The following is a 21,059-nucleotide window of genomic DNA, read 5'->3' on the forward strand; positions in this document are numbered from 1 at the left end:
ACGACGCGCGTTCGATCGGTGCTGCTTGGGCCAATCAGCTAGCCACGGGGCGCTCAGCTCCGCCTCTACGGACCCACGTGAGCGGTGGGGAAACGCAGGGGCGGCTTCTAGGTGCTGCTGCTGCCGCCGCTTCCACCGCCGCTTCCGCCGCCGCCGCTCCCACCGCCGCTTCCGCCGCCGCCGCCGCCGCTTCCACCGCCGCTTCCGCCGCCGCCTCCTCGGAGCCCGGGCCTGGGGGGCGGTGGGGCAGTGCATGGAGCCCCCGCCCCCCGGAGCTGCCAACACCTCTAACACCGCCACCGTGCTGCGCACAGGTGAGCCCTGGGCCTGGAGGGTTGGGGGACCCTCCGTGACCCCACGTATCCTTCTCGCCCCCGCGCAGGGGATGTGGCTTGGCCCGTGGCCTGATGGTGTTCGACTCCTCGCCACCACCACCACGGCTGATGGACCTGCCAGTAGTATTGTTCCCTCCCTTTGCCCCTTGTAGTGAATCTGACCGTGGCCTAACCCCTCCCCCTTATTTTATAACGGATCGGTCTGCGTGCTTGTATTTCTCCCCACCCCAGCTTACAGTGGACTCGTCCATGGTCTGCCCCCCCCCCACTTATAGGGGACCAGTCTGTGGCATTGTCCAACCCCCTTTTATAGTAGGTGAATCTGAGTGCTTGTATTTCAGCTATCCTCAACTTTTGGAGGACCCGTCTGTGGCCTTGTTTATTCCACCCCACCTGTTCTTTGTGAATCAGTCAGTAGTGTTGTGCCCCCCACCCCTCTTTAATAATGAGTCAGTCTGTGAGTTTGTATTCCTGCCTCCTCCAATCCCCCAATCCATCGGCCCATGGCTTTATTCCCCTTCTTCATTTTATAGTGGATTAGTCTATATGCTTGTATTCACATCTCACTAGTCATCAGTCCACTGCCGTCTCTCACCTCCCTTTTTTGTAGACTGTCAATTGGAGGGCTTCTCCCTTCGTTTCAGTAGTAAGTCAGTCTAGTACTTTACATCTCCCCACTTCCAGTATCCCAGTCCATGGCCTTGTCCCTCCCTCCTTTTAGTCAGTCTGTGTGATGGCTTTTCTCCCCCTCCACTGTAGGGCATCACTTAATGAGCTTTTCTGCTCCCCTTCCCCTAGTAGAGGAGTCCGTGGTCTTATCTCCCTCTCTCCTTTGTGGTGGATTTGTCCAGTGGCCTTCCTGCTATCTGTGTGCTTGCATTCACACACCCTTGCCCCACATATTCTCCCATGAGTTCAGTGCTTTGTAACCGCTCTTCCAGAGGGTTCAACCTGTGTGCTTTTATTTCCCCCATCCTTTCCTGTGGATCATTCTGTGGTTTTTCCCCCCCTCCCCCCTTTAATAGTGGAGCATCCTGTATATTTGTTGAGCCCAGGTCTTTTTTTACTGTAGATCACACCCCCTCACACACTCTTAACTACCAAGACATTCTGCCCTACCACAGTAAATGAATACATTAATGATAGTGATGACAGTAATAATACCAACAGAAACTAATATTTATTGAGCACATATTATGTACCAGGCATGCTTTTTAAGTGCTTTATATTAATGAACTCATTTAATCCTCACCACAACCCTATGAGATAAATATTATCATTATTTTCATTTCACAGTCAAGGAAACTGAGGCATAGTGAGCTTAAACACCTTACTCAAAGGTTGTCCAGTAAGTACCAGGTTTGGCTGCCCCTCAGGGCACAGGATACTTTTTGAGGCTCCCCTCTCTCACCTCATCCCACTCTGCGGAGCCCACTCCATAAAAACCAAATTAGTTCCCATCTCCAAACTTTTGTTCTCACTGTTTCCTCTGCCTGCAGAACTGTCTCCATTCTACACCTTGCCTCAGCACCCACCCACCCCCAATCCCAGCAGCTGTGTGACCTTAGATTAGTGATATAGCCACTTTCTGCACCTGTTTCTCATTTGTAGCATGGGGGAATCAGAACTAGAGCCCCCTCCAGTATATATAAAGAGTACCTGCGAGTTAGTAACAATAAAACAAGTTATCACTCTGGGCTCACCTCATACACCTCCACCCGCTTACTAACCCTGCTTCAGCCACACTGGCCTCCTCTTCACTGATCCTCAAACACACCAGGCCTCTGCATTGGCTATTTTTCTCTGCTGGGAACCTACTACCCCCAGATAACTGCATGGCTCCATTCAGGCCTCCGTTCAAATGTCAACCTCTCAATGAGGCCCTCCCTGACTATCTTGTTTAAAACAGATTCCCTGGAACTACACACACAGCAGGGCTCAAGCCTCTTTTCTGCTTTATTTGTCCCTTTGCCCTTTATCACTCTGGCACACTGTATAACTTACCAGTTTATTGTGCTTATTGTCTGTCTATCCCCATTAGAATGGGAGTACCATGAGGGCTTAAAATGTTTATCTGCTTATTCACAGCAGTGTCTCTAGCACCTGAATACTTACCTGGTATGCAGTAGGTGCTTAATAAGAATTTGTTGCATGAATGAATGGAAAAAAATAAAGTTGAGACAAATCAGGGTGGGGGACAGATGGAGATAAAGAGGAGATATGAGAGCTAGTTAAAAGAGCAAGTTAGTTGGGACTGATCATTCAACAAACTACTGAGCACCTACTGATACCAGGCACTCTTCTAAGTGAAACAAAATAGGCAGAAAGTCCTAACCTTGTGGAGCAGACACTTAGTGGGGGAGACAGACTAAATAAATAAACAAGTAAAATTAGTATATTAGACAAGTGCTAAGGAAAAAAAGTGAAGTAGGGATGGTAGAAGTGGGGTACTGGGTGGTTGGAATATTAGGGTAGCCAGGGCAGGCCTCACTTGGAAGGTGACATAAAAGGGGCGGGGGCGGTTAGGAGGAGGAAGGATGGATGATATACCAGCCAGTAGCTAACATTTGTTGAGTGCTTGCCATGTGCCAGAGAAGCTTTCTAAGTCCTTTACATAAATTGACATATATAATCCTCATGAAAGCCTTTGAGAGTAGGTGTATTTTTTAGCATATTTTACTTTGTGACTAAAATATCCCCATTTTACAGATGAGGAAACAAACACAGAGAGGTTAAGTAACTTGCTCAAGGTCACACAGCTAGAACAGGAAAGAGGAATATTAAGCTGAAGACTCAGAGAAGCAGATTTGCAAGGGCAAATAGGTTATTTGGCACATTGGACCATGCAGAGGAAGAATTAATTTTGCCTGGGGAGGAACCGGAACTTAATGATTGTGTAATAAAGGGTCTGGAATGGGAAAGGGCACTCCTGGCAAGGACAACAGCACATGCGTATTCTCAGAGGTGGGAACCCTTCTCGTGCATTAGGGGAACTGGATAGTTCAGGGTGGCTATGATGTTTCCCAAGCTTGTGCCCAACTCAGAGCCTTTATACATGCTGTTTCCTCTGCCCGGAGCACTCTTCTGCAGACATCGGCCTGGCTTACTATCTCCCTCCTTCAGTCTCTGTGCAAATGTCACCTCCTCAGGGAAGCCCTCCCTGATCACCCTAGTATCCCTGTCACCTTCTAGTTCTTATCCTTCTATGTTTCCTGTCACCTTCTAGGTTCTTACCTTTCTATGTTTTTCTTAATATTGAGTTGGTGTTGTAAGGGGTTAGGATTGCTGACTGGAGCCAAACTGCTTGGGTTTGATTCCCGACTCTGCCAACTTCCAGCTGTGTGACCCTGAGGAAGTTACTTCTCTGTGCCTCCATTTTCTCATCTGGAAAATGAGGAGAATAATAACACCCTGTAGTGTTGGTTTGAGGATTAAATGAGTTAAATGATTAAAACCTTGTGCAGCATATAATAAGGGCTGTGTGACTGCTTGCTATTTTTAAAATTAGTATTATTCACAGCATTAACAAGTACCTGAAACTGACCGGCTCCAAAATTGACCTCCTGATCTCCCCCAAAACCTACTCCCACAGTGCTCCCCATCTCAGTTGATCACAACTCTATCCTTTCCAGATGATGAGGCCAAAAACGTAGACCTATCCTTGACTCCTCTTTCACACCCCTCCATCCTATCTGTCAGCAAATCCTGTTGGCTCTAGCTTGAGATTTTAACCAGAATTCAGCTGCTTCTCACCAATTCCACCATCTCTCACTTGGACTATTGCAGTAGCCTCTTAAGCCCCTACAGTCTGTTCTCACAACATTAAGAGGGATCCTATTAAACTCCAATTCACAGCATGTCACCCCCTCTCTGTTCTCAATCCTCGTGTGGCTCCTTTCCCACTCAGAGTAAAAGCCAGAATCCTTGCAATGCCTGAGAAAGTCTTAATCTGACCTTTTGTTACCTCTCTGTTCTCATCTCCTCCTTTTCCCCTCACTCATTCCATTCCACCACACAGAACTTCCTGTAACGTATCAGACACTCCAGCATCAGGGCCTTTTATACTGGCTTTTACCTGTGCCTGAATCACCGCTCCCCCCAGTATTCCTAAGCCTGATTCCTTCACTTCTTTGCTCAAATATCACTTCCTCGGTGACTACTCTGCCCTGACTACCCTTTTAAAAATTACTCCTCCTGAGCTTTATTTTTATCCATTCCTTTTATCATCATCTACATTCTTTTTACTTGTTTATCGTGTTTTTTGTCTGTCTTCCCCAATAAAATATGAATTCCACTAGAGCAGGGATTTTTGTCTGTTTTGTTCACTGCTGTATCTCCAGCACCTGGCTCACAGTAAACTCATTGCTGTCAAGTCGATTCCAACTCATAATGACCCTATAGGATAAAGTAGAACTGCCCCATAGGGTCTCTGTCTTAGTTATCTAGTGCTGCTGTAACAGAAATACCACAAGTGGATGGCTTTAACAAAGAGAAATTTATTCTCTCACAGTTTAGGAGGCTAGAAGTCCGAATTCAGGGTGCCAGCTCCAGGGCAAGGCTTTCTCTCTCTTGTCGGCTCTGGGAGAAGGTCTTTGTCATCAGTCTTCCCCTCGTCTAGGAGTGTCTCAGCACAGGGACCCCTGGTCCAAAGGACGTGCACCACTCCTAGCTCTGCTTTCTTGGTGGTATGAGGTCCCCCTGTCTCTCTGCTCGATTCTCTCTTTTATATCTCAAAAGAGATTGACTCAATATACAATCTAATCTTGTAGATTGAGTCCTTCCTCATTAACATAACTGCCTCTAATCCTGCCTCATTAACATCATAGAGGTAGGATTTACAACAGATAGGAAAATCACATCAGATGACAAAAAAATCACACAATACTGGGAGTCATGGCCTAGCCAAGTTGACACACATTTTTGGGAGACACAATTCAATCCATAACAGTTTCCAAGGCTGTATTCTTTATGGAAGCAGTAGACACTCAATAAATGTTTGCTAAATGAATAAGAGAAGTAAACACATTTGAGTAAGGCAAATTACTAGATTTCTTATTAGGGATCAAATGGGAGATGTGATAATACATGAAATACAAAACCCTCTGCGCTCATGAGACTTGAAGCAAACCGTCAGATTTCACTTAACCGATAGGTTGTGTTGTAGCTGAAAGAGGAACTGGTACAATTTGGCCACCAGGAGTCACACTGAACTCTTTGCACCTCTGAAACAAGTGGGCTTCGAAATAAACACAGTGAGATCTCGGATGACAGGACTCTCTATTCTGGACACCGTTCATGGCTTTGTAACTTACACAATTGCCTAAAACTGTCTCTGCTGAATAAACTTTGAAAGAACTCGGACATAAGAGGATTGTGTGTGTGTGTGTGTGTGTGTGTGTGTGTGTGTGTGTGTCAGTCATTGCAGATTAAAGAATCCATCTGTAAATAATGGAGGCAGATTCTTCAAAACTGTCTGATTTGGAAGGTTTTATTCTTAATCCAATGATCCTAGCCATTTGAACAGTTGATTGATTAAAGCTCATTCCCCTAAGGGATAAGAAGCCTATCCATGTTTATTTCCTATTTGCTTTCAGAAAAGAGAGCAGGTATAGGAGGTACGGGGAGGATCCTGTTCTCTGTGGGCATGATGAGAGGGAACAGTCAGTGTGAGGGGCAGTTTAGCCTCATGGTTAAGAGTTAGACAACTGGAACCTGACTGCCTGGGTTTAAAGTAGCTCTGCCACTTGTGGTTATGTGACCTTGTACAGGTCATTGAGACAGTGCCTCATCCTCCTCTTCTATAAATTAGGGAGGAATAAATGAGTCAGTACCTCTAACAGTACAGGTCTACACTCCCTTATCCAAAACCCTCGGTGCCAGATGGGTTTCAAAATTTAGAATTTTTTGGATTTTAAAAAGGTAATATTATGTAAATACACATTACATAACACCCTTAGTAGATTCTGTAATCAGCTATGTTCATATTTCTGCATATGTATGCAGAAATTATGAATATTCACATTAAGTAAAGATCAATAAAGATCAGAGAGGGCCTTGTTTAATTTCAAATCAGTTTTTGCTGCCAAAGGAGTTACAAAGAAGCTTTTCATTTTTAGAGGTTTTTGGATTTTGAAGTAGCAGATAAAGAATCATGAACAAATTAGTAGCTAATATTTATTTAGAGCCTCCCTACTCTAGGAATATTATATTTAATCTACACAATAACTCCATGAACTGGGTATTATTATTATCTCTATAGATAAGAATGTTATTATTCCTATTTTACAGGTGAGAAAAATGAGGTGCAGAGAGGTTAAAGAATATGCCCAGGGTCACACAACTTGTTAGTGGCAGAACCAGGAATCAAACCATGGCAGTCTGGCTCCAGAGCCTGGGTGATTATTCAGTAGGCTGTATTGCGTTTCTGCTTAGAACAGTGCCTGGCATGTGCTAAGCACTCAATCAGTGTTAGTTATTGCTGTTGTTATTAAGAGGGAGAACATGCAAGAACAGTAATGGGTCAGAGGAGTGGGGGATAGAGGGACAGAAGAGAGCAGGCATTCAGTTCCAGGAAGGCTTCATAAAGGACAGGACCCTTGAAAAGGACTTGAAAGATGAGGAAGACTTCCAGGCAGAGGATGGGAGCCCCAGATGGAGTGAACAGCCTTCACAAGGGCCTGGCAAAATGAACCTCCTAAAAAACTTGAAATTGTTTGATGTGATAGAAGATAAAATGATAAAGTCAGGTGAGGGGGATTATATTAGTTTTCTATTCCTGCTGTAACAAATTATTACAAAATTTGCTTCTTAAAACAGCACAAATTTATTACCTTACATTTCTGTAGGTCAGAAGTCCATCGCAGGTCTCACCAACCTGAAATCAAGGTGTTGGCAGGGCTGTGTTCCTTTCTGGAGGCTCCAGGGGAGAATCCATTTCCTGCTTGTTTGGGTTGTTGGCAGAATTCAGTTACTTGCAGTTGTAGGACTGAGGTTTCTTACTGGCTGTCAGCTGAGGGCCATGACCAGCTTTAAGAGGTTTCCAGTTTTAATGCTGCCTACATTCCTTGGCTCATAGCCTCCTTCCTCCATCTTCAAAGCCAGCAACAGCAGGTTGAGTCCCTCTCACGCTTTGAATCTCTCCTGCCTCTTCTGTCCTTGCATCTCTCTGAGTTACCTTTCTGCCTCTCTCTTCTTCTTTTAAAATTAGATTGAGCCCACACAAATAATCCAGGATAATCTCCTTATCTTAAAATCTGTAATCTTAATTCCATCTGCAAAATTCCTTTTGCCATGTAAAGTAGCATACAGGTTCCAGGGATTAGGACATGGACATCTTTGAGGAGCCATTATTCTGCCCACCACAGTCCGCCCTCTGGCCCCCAAAGGTTCATGTTTGTCTCACATGCAAAATACATTCACACCATCCCAAGGTCCCCAGAAGTATGATCCCATTACAGGAATCATCCAAAGCCAGGCTGAGGAGTTTAGAATTTAGTTTGAGGGTGTTTAGGGAATGATAGTGGGGTTTGGGGACAGAGATGGAGGCAAGATGGCAAGAAGGGAATCCTCTTCCTGCTGACCTCTACCCCTTTTGTGTCCACAGCCTCTCAGCTCTGAGCTGTCTGCCCTCCAGACCCCTGGGATGGCGTGAGTGCTTCCCTAGCAATGGACCCATCTGTGACGCTGTGGCAGTTTCTGCTGCAGCTGCTGAGAGAGCAAAGCAATGGCCATATCATCTCTTGGACCTCACGGGATGGTGGTGAGTTCAAGCTGGTGGATGCAGAGGAGGTGGCCCGGCTATGGGGACTGCGCAAGAACAAGACCAACATGAATTATGACAAGCTTAGCCGGGCCTTGCGGTACTACTATGACAAGGTAAGGTCTCTAATACCAGTGCTAGTAATCCCCAACATTTCTGTCAGTTATTTCATTTTCTTGTTTTAATTGCTGTAGCTATAACTTTGAAAACAGTATTAAAATTTGCCATTTCTTACCCCATCTTCTGGCACCCTCAGACCAATGCTGGGCCCCCAAACATTTATATCAGTTATTTTCTTGTGTTACTGCTTTGACTGAACCCTTCATAGCAATATTAATACTGACCCTCCTTACCCCATCATCTGAGATCCCCAGAGCAGTGCTGTCCCACCACACCCTGTACAACATTTAATTTTCTTGCCTTATTCCTATAGCCAAAACTTTGAAAACACTATTAATAATGATCATTCCTCATTCTGTGCTTTGGAACCCCTGGACCAGTGCTGAGCTCCCCTAGTTATTTTATGTTCTAAGCTTATTCTTGGAATCAAAACATCCATGATTATATTATATTATACTGAACTTTTCAATTACTTATTTTCTTCTCTTATTCCTTTAGCTAAAACCTCCAAAAGAATATCTATTTAATGCCATCTCTACATGCCATCTTCTTGTATTCTCATAGTAGCACTGGTCTGTCCTAATATTTGTATCAGTTATTTTATCATCTTATTCCTACAGCTAAATTTTTAAACATTCGTCGTCCTATCCTCTTAGACTTTCAGACCAGTACTGTCGATATTTATACCAGTTGTTTCATTTTCTTATTTCTTAGGTTAAAACCTCCAAAACAATATGAATCTGTTTTCATCCCTCTTCTGAGAAACGCAAACCCACCCTGTGACATACCTGACTAGCATTAAGAACCCTTCCAGAGTGCTCCAGCATCCCCCAGGTTCCTTGTGCCCCCCCAGAGCAGCCCTAGACCTGTGCTACACACCCTTAATATTTATAGCATTTTTTCATTTTCATATTTTATTCCTTTAGCTTAAACCTCCAAAACAATATTAATAACGAGGCTCTGTGGTACCACCAGAGCACCCATGAGACCCTCCAGACCTGTCCTGAAAACATGCTCTGGGACCCACCAAGGCCAGCCTTGAGATCCCCCTCCCCAATATCTATTCCAGTATTTTAATGTTCTTGTTCTATTGCTATCAGTTACTTCATTTTCTCATTGCTTTAGCTAAAACCTCCACAACAGTATTTAATAATGAGGACTCCTCACCATGTCCTCTCTACTGACCTTTCCTTGTTCCAGTTCTATGTCAACAGCTTTAAATAATCCTCTATTAATAACTCATCATCCCATTTTTCTACATTAATTCCAACACTTATTATCAGTTATTTCATTTTCCTATCTTATTGCATTAGCTGTTCTCCAAAATTGTGTCTTGGCAGCCACTCCCAAGGCCTGACCCTGTCAGCCCACAGACACCCCTGGTTCTTGAAGCCAGAAGAAACCCTGCTCCTGTACCTACTCCCCCAGATGGGCCCCATTGTGAAGAGGGGCTTGTGTGTGTATCTGAGATGGAGGGTGGAGACAGACAGATGGAGACAAAGAGTGACAGAGGGAGACTTGGAGATAGATGGGAAGGAAAACGGAAGGTAGACAGGGAAAGGAGAGAAGGGCAGTAAACTAAAGAAATAATTGTGGAGGGGAGAATAGAGAACAGAGAGGCTGAGGAGGGAAACAGAAAGGGGAATCTGGGGAAGGTGAAGAAAGAGGAAGAGACTGAAGGAGGAAAAGGAAGTAGCTGTAAATTTAAAGAGATGGGTGAGATACGAAATGGGCAGAAATGAGGAACATATGAGGAGGGAGGGCATATACATAAAAAGACAGGAGAGGGGCGAGTGGGAAGAAAGACACTAGGAGAAGAGAGGCCCCCTTCCACCACCTCCTCATGCATCCACACCTTCCCTCCATCCTGCCCCTTTCCTCTAAGTCCCTGTATCCCCTCTCCTCCCTTCCCAGAACATCATCCGAAAGGTGAGCGGCCAGAAGTTCGTTTACAAGTTTGTGTCATACCCTGAGGTCGCGGGGTGCTCCACTGAGGACTGCCTGCCCCAGCCTGAGGTGTCTGTCACCTCCTCCGTGGCAAATGTGGCCCCTGCTGCTGTACACGTTGCCCCCGGGGACTCTGCCTCGGGGAAGCCAGGCACACCCAAGGGCACAGGAATGGCAGGCCCAGGCGGCTTGGCACGCAGCAGCCGGAACGAGTACATGCGCTCAGGCCTCTATTCCACCTTCACCATCCAGTCCTTGCAGCCACAGCCCCCGCCTCAGCCTCAGCCACAGCCACCCCCTCATCCTCGGCCTGCCTCGGTGCTCCCCAACACCGCCTCTGCAGGAGCAGCAGCACCCCCCTCAGGGAGCAGTAGCACCAGTCCAAGCCCCTTGGAGGCTTGCCTGGAGGCAGAGGAGGCTGGCCTGCCTCTGCAGGTGAGGACTGGAATCTGTAAATTCAGTAAGAGGAGAGGGTGAGAAGGAGGGAAGTACAATTCCTGAGTCCTATTAGAGGAGATGGGGTGGGAGGATGGACCCAGAAGTCCCATTGGAGAATGGAGAATGCAGAATGCGGTGGGGAGGAGAGCTATGGAAGTCCTGAGAAGGAAGAGGGAGGTTAAACGTGCTACACTTAGTAGTTACCCAGCATGTAGTAGGTACCCTGGACATTTGTTTAATGCATGAGTTCTTACACTTTAGCACTCATCATTGCTGGGCCCCAACCCCAGCATTTCTGTTTAAGTGGGTCTGGGGAGGGACCTGAGAACTTCCATTTTTAACAAGTTTCCAGATGAGGTAGATGCTGCTAGTCCATAAATCAAATTTTTGAGAACCATTGCTTTAACGAACGAGGGAGGTATCCCCGGGAGTCCTACCCCCATGAGATTGTCTTGCCCCAGCTGCCCTGCCCCCAGTTAGAGGACTTGCCCCAGAGGAAGCCCCGCTAGTCCCACGACCTGTTGGAGGCCTCGTCCCCAGGACTAAGTCCCTTATTCCAAGGGAAATCAATGGTTGGCCCGCTGGAGAAAGCTTCGCTACTCCCCAAGAGTTCTTATGCGCCCCCTCTGCACCCGCACCTCTCCCAGGTTATCCTGACCCCGCCCGAGGCCCCGAACCCGAAATCAGAGGAGATGAATGTGGAACCGGGGCTGGGCCGGCCACTGCCCCCAGAAGTGAAAGTGGACAGGCCCAAAGAAGAGTTGAAAACTGCGACCAGTGGGGAGGCGGGGTTTGTGCCGGAAGCCACTAAGGTTGGGCCGGAAATTCCTCCCGCGGTCGTTATGGAGACGGCCACTCAAGGGGCAGGCCTAGCATCTTCCACAGCTTCCAGCACAGAGATCGTGCAGCCACAGAAGGGCCGGAAGCCCCGGGACTTGGAGCTTCCACTCAGCCCGAGCTTGCTGGGTGGGCCGGGACCAGAACGGACTCCAGGATCAGGAACTGGCTCTGGCCTGCAGGCTCCGGGGCCGGCACTGACACCGTCCCTGCTACCGACGCATACATTGGTGAGTGCCTGCGAAGGGGCGGGGCTGACGACCTGGACAAATGGGATTGGCAGGTGGCGGGCAACTGAGAGGAGAGGAACTGGGCTGATGGCCAACGCGAGTTCGGTTCCCTGTGAGGGGGCAGTACCCAGGGAGCGAGCAGGGATAGGACTTGATTTAATTGAAGGGCAAAAGAGACCCCAATGCAGGAGGATAGGCCTCTGTGGGAACTACTACTGGGTTGGAGCAGGGCTTAAGGAGCCTCAGTAGGGCTTTTTGGTTTGACTTAGTGAAGGGGTTCCTGTGAGGTATTACAGATGGGGCATGAGAGTTGGAGGTTGAGCCTGACCTGTTGGGATGGTGACTGTGAGGTTTGAGAGCAGCATGTGGAGGAAGTCTTATGGGTGGTCTTGCCAAATGAGGTCTCTGGAACTGGGGGTGAGCTCTCAGGAGTTGCAGGTGTGGGGTGGTGTCTGTGTAAAGTTTGAGAGATGCCTGCGGGCAAGGCCTTAGTGGTTATGGCTTAGGCTTGTGGAGTTTTGGGGAGTAACCTCAGGAATCTGAGTGGAAAATCTGTGGTGGGACTAGAACCAAGTCCCTTCCATCTTCCCATACCTGTCCTCTGCTCACTTGAGCTCCAACCACCCCTTCCTCGCAGACCCCGGTGCTGCTGACGCCCAGCTCGCTGCCCCCCAGCATTCACTTCTGGAGCACCCTGAGTCCCATTGCACCCCGTAGCCCGGCCAAGCTCTCCTTCCAGGTAGGGTCCCTATCCCCCATCTTGGAGAGGGTGAGAGACCCTAGCATGACCCTAATCTATGACCTCTCCCTATTTCTGCCCCCCAGTTTCCGTCCAGTGGCAGCGCCCAAGTGCACATTCCTTCCATCAGCGTGGACGGCCTTTCAACCCCCGTGGTGCTCTCCCCAGGGCCCCAGAAGCCATGACTACCACCAACATCACCCTCTGCTGGGGTCACTCCATTCATGCCCCCAATCTTCTCTCCAGCCAGCCTTCTCAAGAAGAAACAATTCAACTGACAGACTCACGCTCTGGTTTGGGGATGGGGACTCTTGGGAAGAAGGATCTGAGTAACCCCTACCCCTATACACACACGCAGAAAGCACAACTTCTTCGTCAGCCCCCCAGTGGCCGCCCTTACTCGTCTTCTACTTCAGTGGTAGGGACGGTTTATTTATTTATTTTTTGAAGGCCATTGGGAGGAGTCTGGCCCTCCCTTTTAGGGGGTTGGTGAGGACATCTTCCCCATCTCTACATTTTTCCCCCAAGATGAGACAATCAGGGTCTGGCATGAGAAGAGCATTTCTTTATTTATTTCTCAGCTAGCCCTTGGGGAGATGTGGGAGCCTTGTCTCCTTTTTAGGTGGGTAGAAGAGCTAGGTTGATTTATTTTCTTGTTCCTGGACATACCCAAAGGTCTAGGAAGAATTCTGCACCGTTTAACAGTTTGGGAGTCTTGGCCAAGGAAGACTCACACCCTTGGAATAGAACTTTTTACCTCTCCAACCTTTCTTTCAGACAGCTTGTCCTTTTTTCAACCAACTTTTTGGTGAGGGAGGAACGCCCCCTTTGCTCTTCTCCCCCCTGAGAAGCCATTCCTTTGTCTGCCAAACTCCCTGGGGTCCTGCCTGTTACCTCCCAAAGGAGGGTTTTGGGGGGGTGGTTCCCGTCTGGGGGAGCCCCTCCAGCCAGTACTCCAGATCTCCCTGTCCCCCCACCCCCAGCCATTTTGATAGTATAATCTATTTTTAAACAGGGCTTTTCAATAAGGGAGAGGGGGCATCTCTTCCTGTATCTGAGATGGGGGTGGGTGGGAAGGAAGGGATTTGGGGGATCTTCCTGCCACCCCCAAGTGTTTATTTTTGATACCAAACATGTATTTCAGTTCCCTCCCTCCCAGCCCCCCAATTTCCTGCGGGCAGGTATGAAGGACCCTTTAAGCGTCCCTGGAGTTGGGAGGGAGGAATGGGGGACATAAAGCCTGTCCTGTGTCAATTCAAGGCTGGAGAGGGTGGGTTCAAAAGACTCCTGGGCTCGCTTCCTGACATCAAAGGCCCAGCCCAGGCCTGGAGACCTGGGGGTTGGTGATTTGGGGGACGGTGCTATGCCTGTCTCCACTGTTTTACTTCCCCAAAATGGATCTTTTTTTCTAAGAGTGCCAGAGAATGGGGAGTTGTTCCTGTAAATATATATTTTTAAAGGTGATGCTGGAGGCTGCTGGCATTTTTTTCCGCGATGTCATCAGGACTGAGTGTGACAGACATGACTTTGTGTGGAAGGTGGTAAGTGTGAGGCAGCGATTACTTGTGAGACAAATGGTGTGATGGTATGTGTCAAAAATTATAGAGACTACAAATTGGCAACCATGTGTGTGAGAAAGAAGCTGTGTGGTAAGCTGTGTGTGTGTGTGTGTGTGAAATTTAGAAGTTGTGACCACAGATTTTTGACTTTGTGTCTGTGAAAAATGAATGATTAAGATGCTGTACAAGAAATTGTGATGGTGTGTATGAAATAATGTTTATGAGAAGGCAAGAGCTACTGTAAATCAGTCACTTTTTGACAAGCTGATAGTGAGCAAGACGGACTGAGTGACTGAAACAATGCATAAGAAACTGGGCATGAATCTGTGTTAGAGGTTGTAGGGAGTTATGTATAGGTGAGAAACTTCACTGTATGTAAGAAGGTAACAGTGCTTAGAGATGGACTATGTGTGAAACTGTTCATGCGAGGCTGTAGTAACAGCCAAAGTAATAGGAGTGCATGTGTGAGAAGTTGATTATATGAGAGAAAATAGCTATGAGGCTAAGTGGGTGACCAAGACACAACATATGGAATGTGTGATTGTGTGTATGAAAACTGTTCATGAGAGACAGTAGTAAAGACTGTGTATGTGAGAAACAGAAAAAATACCTGTGACTGGAGAGTATGAGAGACTATAACTGTGCCATGTATGTGTGTGAAACTGGAAGACTAGTGGCAAATTGATTTACGGTTACTACTATAGGCTCTCCCAACAGATTCAGTGACTATATATGAGAAAGTGAGGGGAAATGATGGTGAAACTGAGCGGCGGAAACAGTGCAAGAGACTGTAAGTAACAACAACTGGAAGTCAACAACTCTGTGTATGGGCATGCATATGAGAAGCTGACTGTGTGAGAGAAAACTAGTGACTGAGACAGTATCTGAGAATGTGAGGTATATAAAACATTTCATAAGAAACTAAACTGTAAATTGTATGTTTGTGGAAAACCGAGAAAATGAGACTGTGTGAATGAGACACCGAGAGACCACATGATGTGTATGTGTGAGAAACTTCATGACGGTACTGGTAACTGTAAGTCAGTAACTTACTTTGTATATGGGAGGAAACAGAAAATGGCTGGGACTGAATGAATGGCTGGAACAGCTTATGAGATTGTTACTCGGAGAGGATGTGAAGCAGACTGTGAGAGGAAATGTGGTTGTGTGTTTGAAACTTCGTAAGGTACTATCATAGCAGTTGTAAATGAATGACTGTGTACAGCCACAGCTGACTGAGGAAGATGACCTAAGACTAAATGGAATTGTGTGCGTGAGGGGAGTGTGAATCTGTTGGGTAGACTGTAAAAGTAGTTGTTGTTAGCTGCTGAGTCCCGAAAAAAACAAACCCATTGCTGTTTAGTCGATTCCAACTAATAGCGACCCTATAGCTGAGCAGAAGATTTCGAAGTGCAGCTCGAGAAGACAAAGTAAAGTATAGCTGAACAGAAGATTTCCAAGGGCAGCTCAAGAAGACAGAGTAAAGTATTATAATGAAATGTGCAAAGACCTGGAGTTAGAAAACCAAAAGGGAAGAACACGCTCGACGTTCCTCAAGCTGAAAGAACTGAAGAAAAAATTCAAGCCTCAAGCTGCAATATTGAAAGATTCTACAGGGAAAATATTAAATGATGCTGGAAGGATCTAAAGAAGATGGAAGGAATGCACAGAGTCACTGTATCAAAAAGAATTGGTTGACATTCAACCATTTCAGGAGGTAGCATATGATCAAGAACTGATGGCACTGAAGGAAGAGGTCCAAGCTGTACTGAAGACATTGGCAAAAAACTAGGCTCCAGGAATTGACGGAATAGCAACTGAGATGTTTCAACAAACGGATGCAGTGCTGGAGGTGCTCACTTGTCCATGCCAAGAAATTTGGAAGACAGCTACTACCTGGCCAACCAACTGGAAGAGATCCATACTTGTGCCCATTCCAAAGAAAGGTAATCCAGCAGAATGCAGAAATTATCGAACAATATCATTAATATCACCAAACCAAACCCATTGCCGTCAAGTCGATTCTGATTCATAGCAACCCTATAGGACAGAGTAGAACTGCCCCATAGGGTTTCCAGGGAGCGGCTGGTGGATTCGAACTGTCGACCTTTTTGGTTAGCAGCCGAACTCTTAACCACTGCACCACCAGGGCCACACACAAGTAAAATTTTGCTGCAGATCATTCAAAAGTGATTGCAGCAGTCCATCAACAGGGAACTGCCAGAAATTCAAGCCGGATTCAGAAGAGGATGTGGAAAGAGGGATATCATTGCTGATGTCAGATGGATCTTGGCTGAAAGCAGAGAACACCAGAAAGATGTTTACCTGTGTTTTATTGACTATGCAAAGGCATTCAACTGTGTGGATCATAACAAATTATGGATAACATTGCGAAGAATGGGAATTCCAGAACACTTAATTGTGCTCATCAGGAACCTGTACATAGACCAATAAGCAGTCATTTGAATAGAACAAGGGGATACTGCGTGGTTTAAAGTGAGGAAAGGTGTGCATCAGGGCTGTATCCTTTCACCATACTTATTCGATCTGTATGCTGAGCAAATAATCCGAGAAGCTGGACTCTGTGAAGAAGAATGGGGCATCAGGATTGGAGGAAGACTTACTAACAACCTGCGGTGTGCAGGTGACACAACCTTGCTTGCTGAAAGTGAAGAGGACTTTAAGCATGGATGAAGATCAAAGACTACAGCTTTCAGTATGGATTGCACCTCAACATAAAACAAAAATCCTGACAACTGGGACTAAAGGAACAAATTAACCAGAGACTCCACCAGCTTAAGACCAGAAGAACTAGATGGTGCCTGGCTACCACCAATGACTGCCCTGACAGGGAACACAACAGATAGTCCCGGACAGAGCAGGAGAAAAATGTAGAACAGAACTCAAATTCATGTAAAAAGACCAGACTTAATGGTCTGACAGAGACTGGAGGAACCCCCAAGACCGTGGCCCCCAGACACACTGTTAACCCAGAACTGAAACCATTCCTAAAGCCCACTCTTCAGACAAAGATTAGATTAGACAGGACTATAAAACAAAAAATAATACACGGGGAATGTGCTTCTTAGTTCAATCAGATATACGAGACCAAATGGGCAGCTCCTGTCCAAAAGCAGGTTGAAAAGGCAGGAAGGGGACAGGAACTGGTTGAATGGACACAGGGAACCTGGAGTGGAAAGAGGGAGTGTGCTGTCACATTGTGGGGATTGCAGCTAATGTCACAAAACAACGTGTATAAATTTTTGAATGAGAAATTAACTTGGGCTGTAAACTTTAACCTAAAGTGCAATAAACAGTAAATAAATAATAAATGGGATCATATTACAAAAAGAAAAATCAGTCAAGAAAGGAAGATAGGAATTTTATTTCTCCTTAATGCTTAATGTGTTTTGTCACGAATATAATATTTATGATAGATAATTTATTTTTTAGGGAAAAAAAGCAATGCCAAAAGAGTGATTGAACTAAGAACTCCTGAAGCTGGCTCACAACATAGACCTAAGCAGGGATTCAGATGTGTGACTCTGTTGATAGACTGGTGGGCGGATGTCCTCCTGCAGGGTGACGGAGACAGACACTGGCAAGAGAAGGCAGGTTGTTGGTCTGCGGTGACCCAGGGGCAAGGCAATTACTGAGGCAGCCACCCAGTTTCTAGTCAGGCTTGGATTCAGGATTGTGACAGAGGAGAGTTCTTAGAGCAGTACTGACAGCAAGATGCCCCTGGTGCCAGAACCCTCAAGCCCACTCCAGAAGTTTCAACTGTGCTTGAAACCAGGTTTGATCTCTGACACAGGGTGAGGGATGAGGAGCACTGTACAGGGAGTAAGAGTTCAAGATTCTAATCCTTGCTCTGCCGATGGCCTTCCAATGTGACATAACTACCTCCCAGGGTGAGCAGTTAAATCGACTTCCATGATGAGCACTTCTAAAGTTCCACACAAGCTTCTGTTGTCTTCTTCCTGTCCTCTTCTGAAACTTCTTTGCCACGGCCCTGTTGTATACCTGGTGGATAAATTCTTTAGGCCACTGGATACAGAATAAATGGATATGCAGAGTGAGGGGCACAAGAAAAAAAAATCCTCACAACTGGACCAATAAGCAACATCATGATAAACGGAGACAAGATTGAAGTTGTCAAGGATTTCATTTTGCTTGGATCCACAATCAACACCCATGGAAGCAGCAGTCAAGAAATCAAACGACGCATTGCACTGGGCAAGTCTGCTGCAAAAGACCTCTTTCAAGTGTTAAAAGCAAAGATGTCACTTTAATGACTAAGTTGCACCTGACCCAAGCCATTATATTTTCAATTGCTTCATATGCATGAGAAAGCTGGACAATGAATAAGGAAGAATTGACGCCTTTGAATTATGGTGTTCGCAAAGAATATTGAATATACCATGAACTGCCAAAAGAATGAACAAATCTGTCTTGCAAGAAGTACAGCCCGAATGTTCCTTAGAGACAAGGATGGCGAGACTTCGTCTCACGTACTTTGAGCATGTTATCAGGAGGGACCAGTCCCTGGAGAAGGACATCATGCTTGGTAAAGTACAGGGTCAGGGCAAAAGAGGAAGACCCTCAATGAGATGGACTGACACATTGGCTGCAACAGTGGGCTCAAGCATAACAAGGATTGTGAGGGTGACACAGGACTGGGCAGTGTTTTGTTCTGTTGTACATAGGGTCAGTATGAGTCAGAACCAACTTGACGGCAGCTACAACACTGTTGAGTCAGCCCCAACTCATGGTGAGCCAATACACAACAGAACAAAACGCTGCCCAGTTCTGTGTCATCCCCATGATTGGTTTCAGATTAGACCCTTGTGATCCATAGGATTTTCATTGACTCTTTTTCAGAAGTAGATTGCCAGGCCTTTCTTCCTAATCCATCTTAGTCTGGAAGCTCCGCTGAAACCTGTCAGCATCATAGCAACACGCAAACCTCCACTGACAGACGGGTGGTGGCTGAGCATGATGAGGTGCATTGGCTGGGAATCAAACCTCAGTCTCCTGCATGGAAGGTGAGAATTTTAGCACTGAGCTACCACTGCCGTCTATAAACCAGTTGCCATCAACTTGACTCCAACTCATGGTGACCCCATGTGTGTCAGAGTAAAACTGTGCTCCATTGGGCTTTCAGTGGCTGATTTTTCAGAAGTAGATCGCCAAGCCTTTCTTTTGAGGCACTTCAGGGTGGGCTCCAGGCTTTCGTTTAGCTGCCGAGCACATTAACCATTTGTACCACCCAGCGACCCCAGACTGTAGCAGGAGCTGTAGATCAGATATGAAGTATGTGAGAAGGTGACTGTGAGGGAAAAATGACTGAGACTGGATGGCTGAGACAGTGTCTGAGAGGCTGTAATTGTGTATGCGAGACTGATCATGAGAGACTGTCACAGAGGCTGTAAAGCATAGATTGCGTTTGCGTGTGAGGAAAAATATGAGAGGAAACAAGTGAGACAGAGACTGATTGTGTGTGAAACTTCATGAGACTTTAAAAATGTCTGTAAAAACTTGAAGAAACAGAAAATACCAAAAAACCCATTGCCGTCGAGTGGATTCTAACTCATAGCGACCCTATAGGACAGAGTAGAACTGCCCCATAGAGTTTCCAGGGAGCGCCTGGTGGATTCAAACTGCTGACCTTTTGCTTAGCAGCCATAGCTCTTAACCACTATGCCACCAGGGTTTCCAAACAAAGTAGCTGGGACTAAATGAGTGGTTGAAACCGTTTGTGCAGCTGTTTGTGTGTATGTGATAAGCTGACTATGGAGAAAATGATGGAGTGAATGGCTAAGATGGGGTGTGAGAGAGTAATGATTGTGTGTATGCCGCTGTTATTGAGAGACAGTGATTGTGAATTAGTGACAGTGAATTAGTGAGTCAGAAGCTGACTGAGGGAAAGTAATGGTGTGACTGAATAGGTGAGAGAATGTGTAAGAAACTGTGGGTATGCATAAAACTTGGTAAGAGACTTTAGTAAAGGCTAGAAATCAATGACTGGGTATGTTGGGAGCTGATTGAGAAGAAATGTGAGACTAGCTGACTGAGTGTTTGAGACTATGATTGTGTATGTGTGTGAAACTTCATAGGAGACTGGGAGAGGCTGTAATCAGGGACTGTGGTGTGTGAAAAAGTGGCTTGAATGAGAAGGGTATGAGAGATGGCGATTGTGTGGGTGTGAGGAACTTCATGAGAGGCTAGTGGTGACTGTAAATCAGGACTGTATTTATGTATGTGACTGTGTGTGTATGTGAATAACTGGTGAGACTGACCAAATGAGACAGGCTATGAGCTGTTATGATTGTGTGAAACTGTTAGTGGGAGACTGTAGTAAGACTGTGAGTCAGTGACAGAGAAAATAACTGCCTGAGAGAGTGTCTGAGAGACTGTGTGATTGAGTATGTATGTGAAGCCGTTTGTGAGAGACTATAGTAGAGGCTATAAATTCAGAATTGTGTTTGTGTAGGTAAAAAAAATGAGAGAAAATGACTGAGACTGAATGAGACAGTGTATGAGAGACCACCAATTGAATGTGCCCGGCCTAGGAGAAAAACTCTCCTGTTTGTCTTCTTCCTTCCCTTACCCCTCCTCCTCAGGCCCCTGGGCTAGCTTCTTCCAGTTCTCCAAAACTTAAATGTTGGGGTTCCCTGGAGCTTTACCTCAAGCTCCCTTCTCATCCAATCCCAGGACTTGAAATACTACTTATCCTCTGATGATGCCCACATTTTTTACCTCCAGCCCAGACTGTTGCTCTTAGCACAGATCAGAATCTCTAAAGTTTTATTTGGTCATTCAGAAGACATTTATTGAGAGCCTACTGTATGCTGGTGCTGGTCTAGACGCTGCAAATGTAGCAGTTAACAAACCAGTCAAAAATCCCTGCCCTTGTAGAGCTGATATTTTAGTGAGAGAGACAAGAAACAGATAAATATGTAATATCAGGTAGTGATGCAATAGTTGGGAGGTCCCTGAGTGGTGCAAAAGGGTTAACATGCTCAGCTACTAGCCAAAAGGTTGGCCATTCAAGTCCACCCAGACGTGCTTCGAAAGAAAGGCTGGCAATGTACT

At 46.1% G+C, this 21,059-nt stretch overlaps 1 protein-coding gene across 1 annotated transcript; it reads left to right on the forward strand.

The window, feature by feature from the left end:
- The first annotated feature begins 7,918 nt into the window (after positions 1–7,918).
- On the forward strand, positions 7,919–13,278 carry ELK1 (ETS transcription factor ELK1). Its single transcript, XM_004376888.2, has 5 exons — positions 7,919–8,210; positions 10,129–10,596; positions 11,247–11,666; positions 12,304–12,405; positions 12,492–13,278. Exons 1-5 carry the CDS (start codon positions 8,001–8,003, stop codon positions 12,588–12,590), a joined length of 1,299 nt encoding a protein of 432 aa, XP_004376945.1. The 5' UTR covers positions 7,919–8,000; the 3' UTR covers positions 12,591–13,278.
- Positions 13,279–21,059: the final 7,781 nt, after the last annotated feature.

The sequence above is a fragment of the Trichechus manatus genome, unplaced genomic scaffold (genome assembly GCF_000243295.1).
Source record: "Trichechus manatus latirostris isolate Lorelei unplaced genomic scaffold, TriManLat1.0 scaffold00046, whole genome shotgun sequence".
NCBI classification, from domain to species: Eukaryota; Metazoa; Chordata; class Mammalia; order Sirenia; family Trichechidae; genus Trichechus; species Trichechus manatus.

Coding starts and splice junctions, on each gene's coding strand:
- ELK1 (XM_004376888.2), top strand. CDS start 8,001: ATGGACCCATCTGTGACGCTGTGGCAGTTTCTGCTGCAGCTGCTGAGA. Junction 8,211..10,128: donor TGCGGTACTACTATGACAAG/GTAAGGTCTCTA, acceptor CTCCCTTCCCAG/AACATCATCCGAAAGGTGAG. Junction 10,597..11,246: donor AGGCTGGCCTGCCTCTGCAG/GTGAGGACTGGA, acceptor CACCTCTCCCAG/GTTATCCTGACCCCGCCCGA.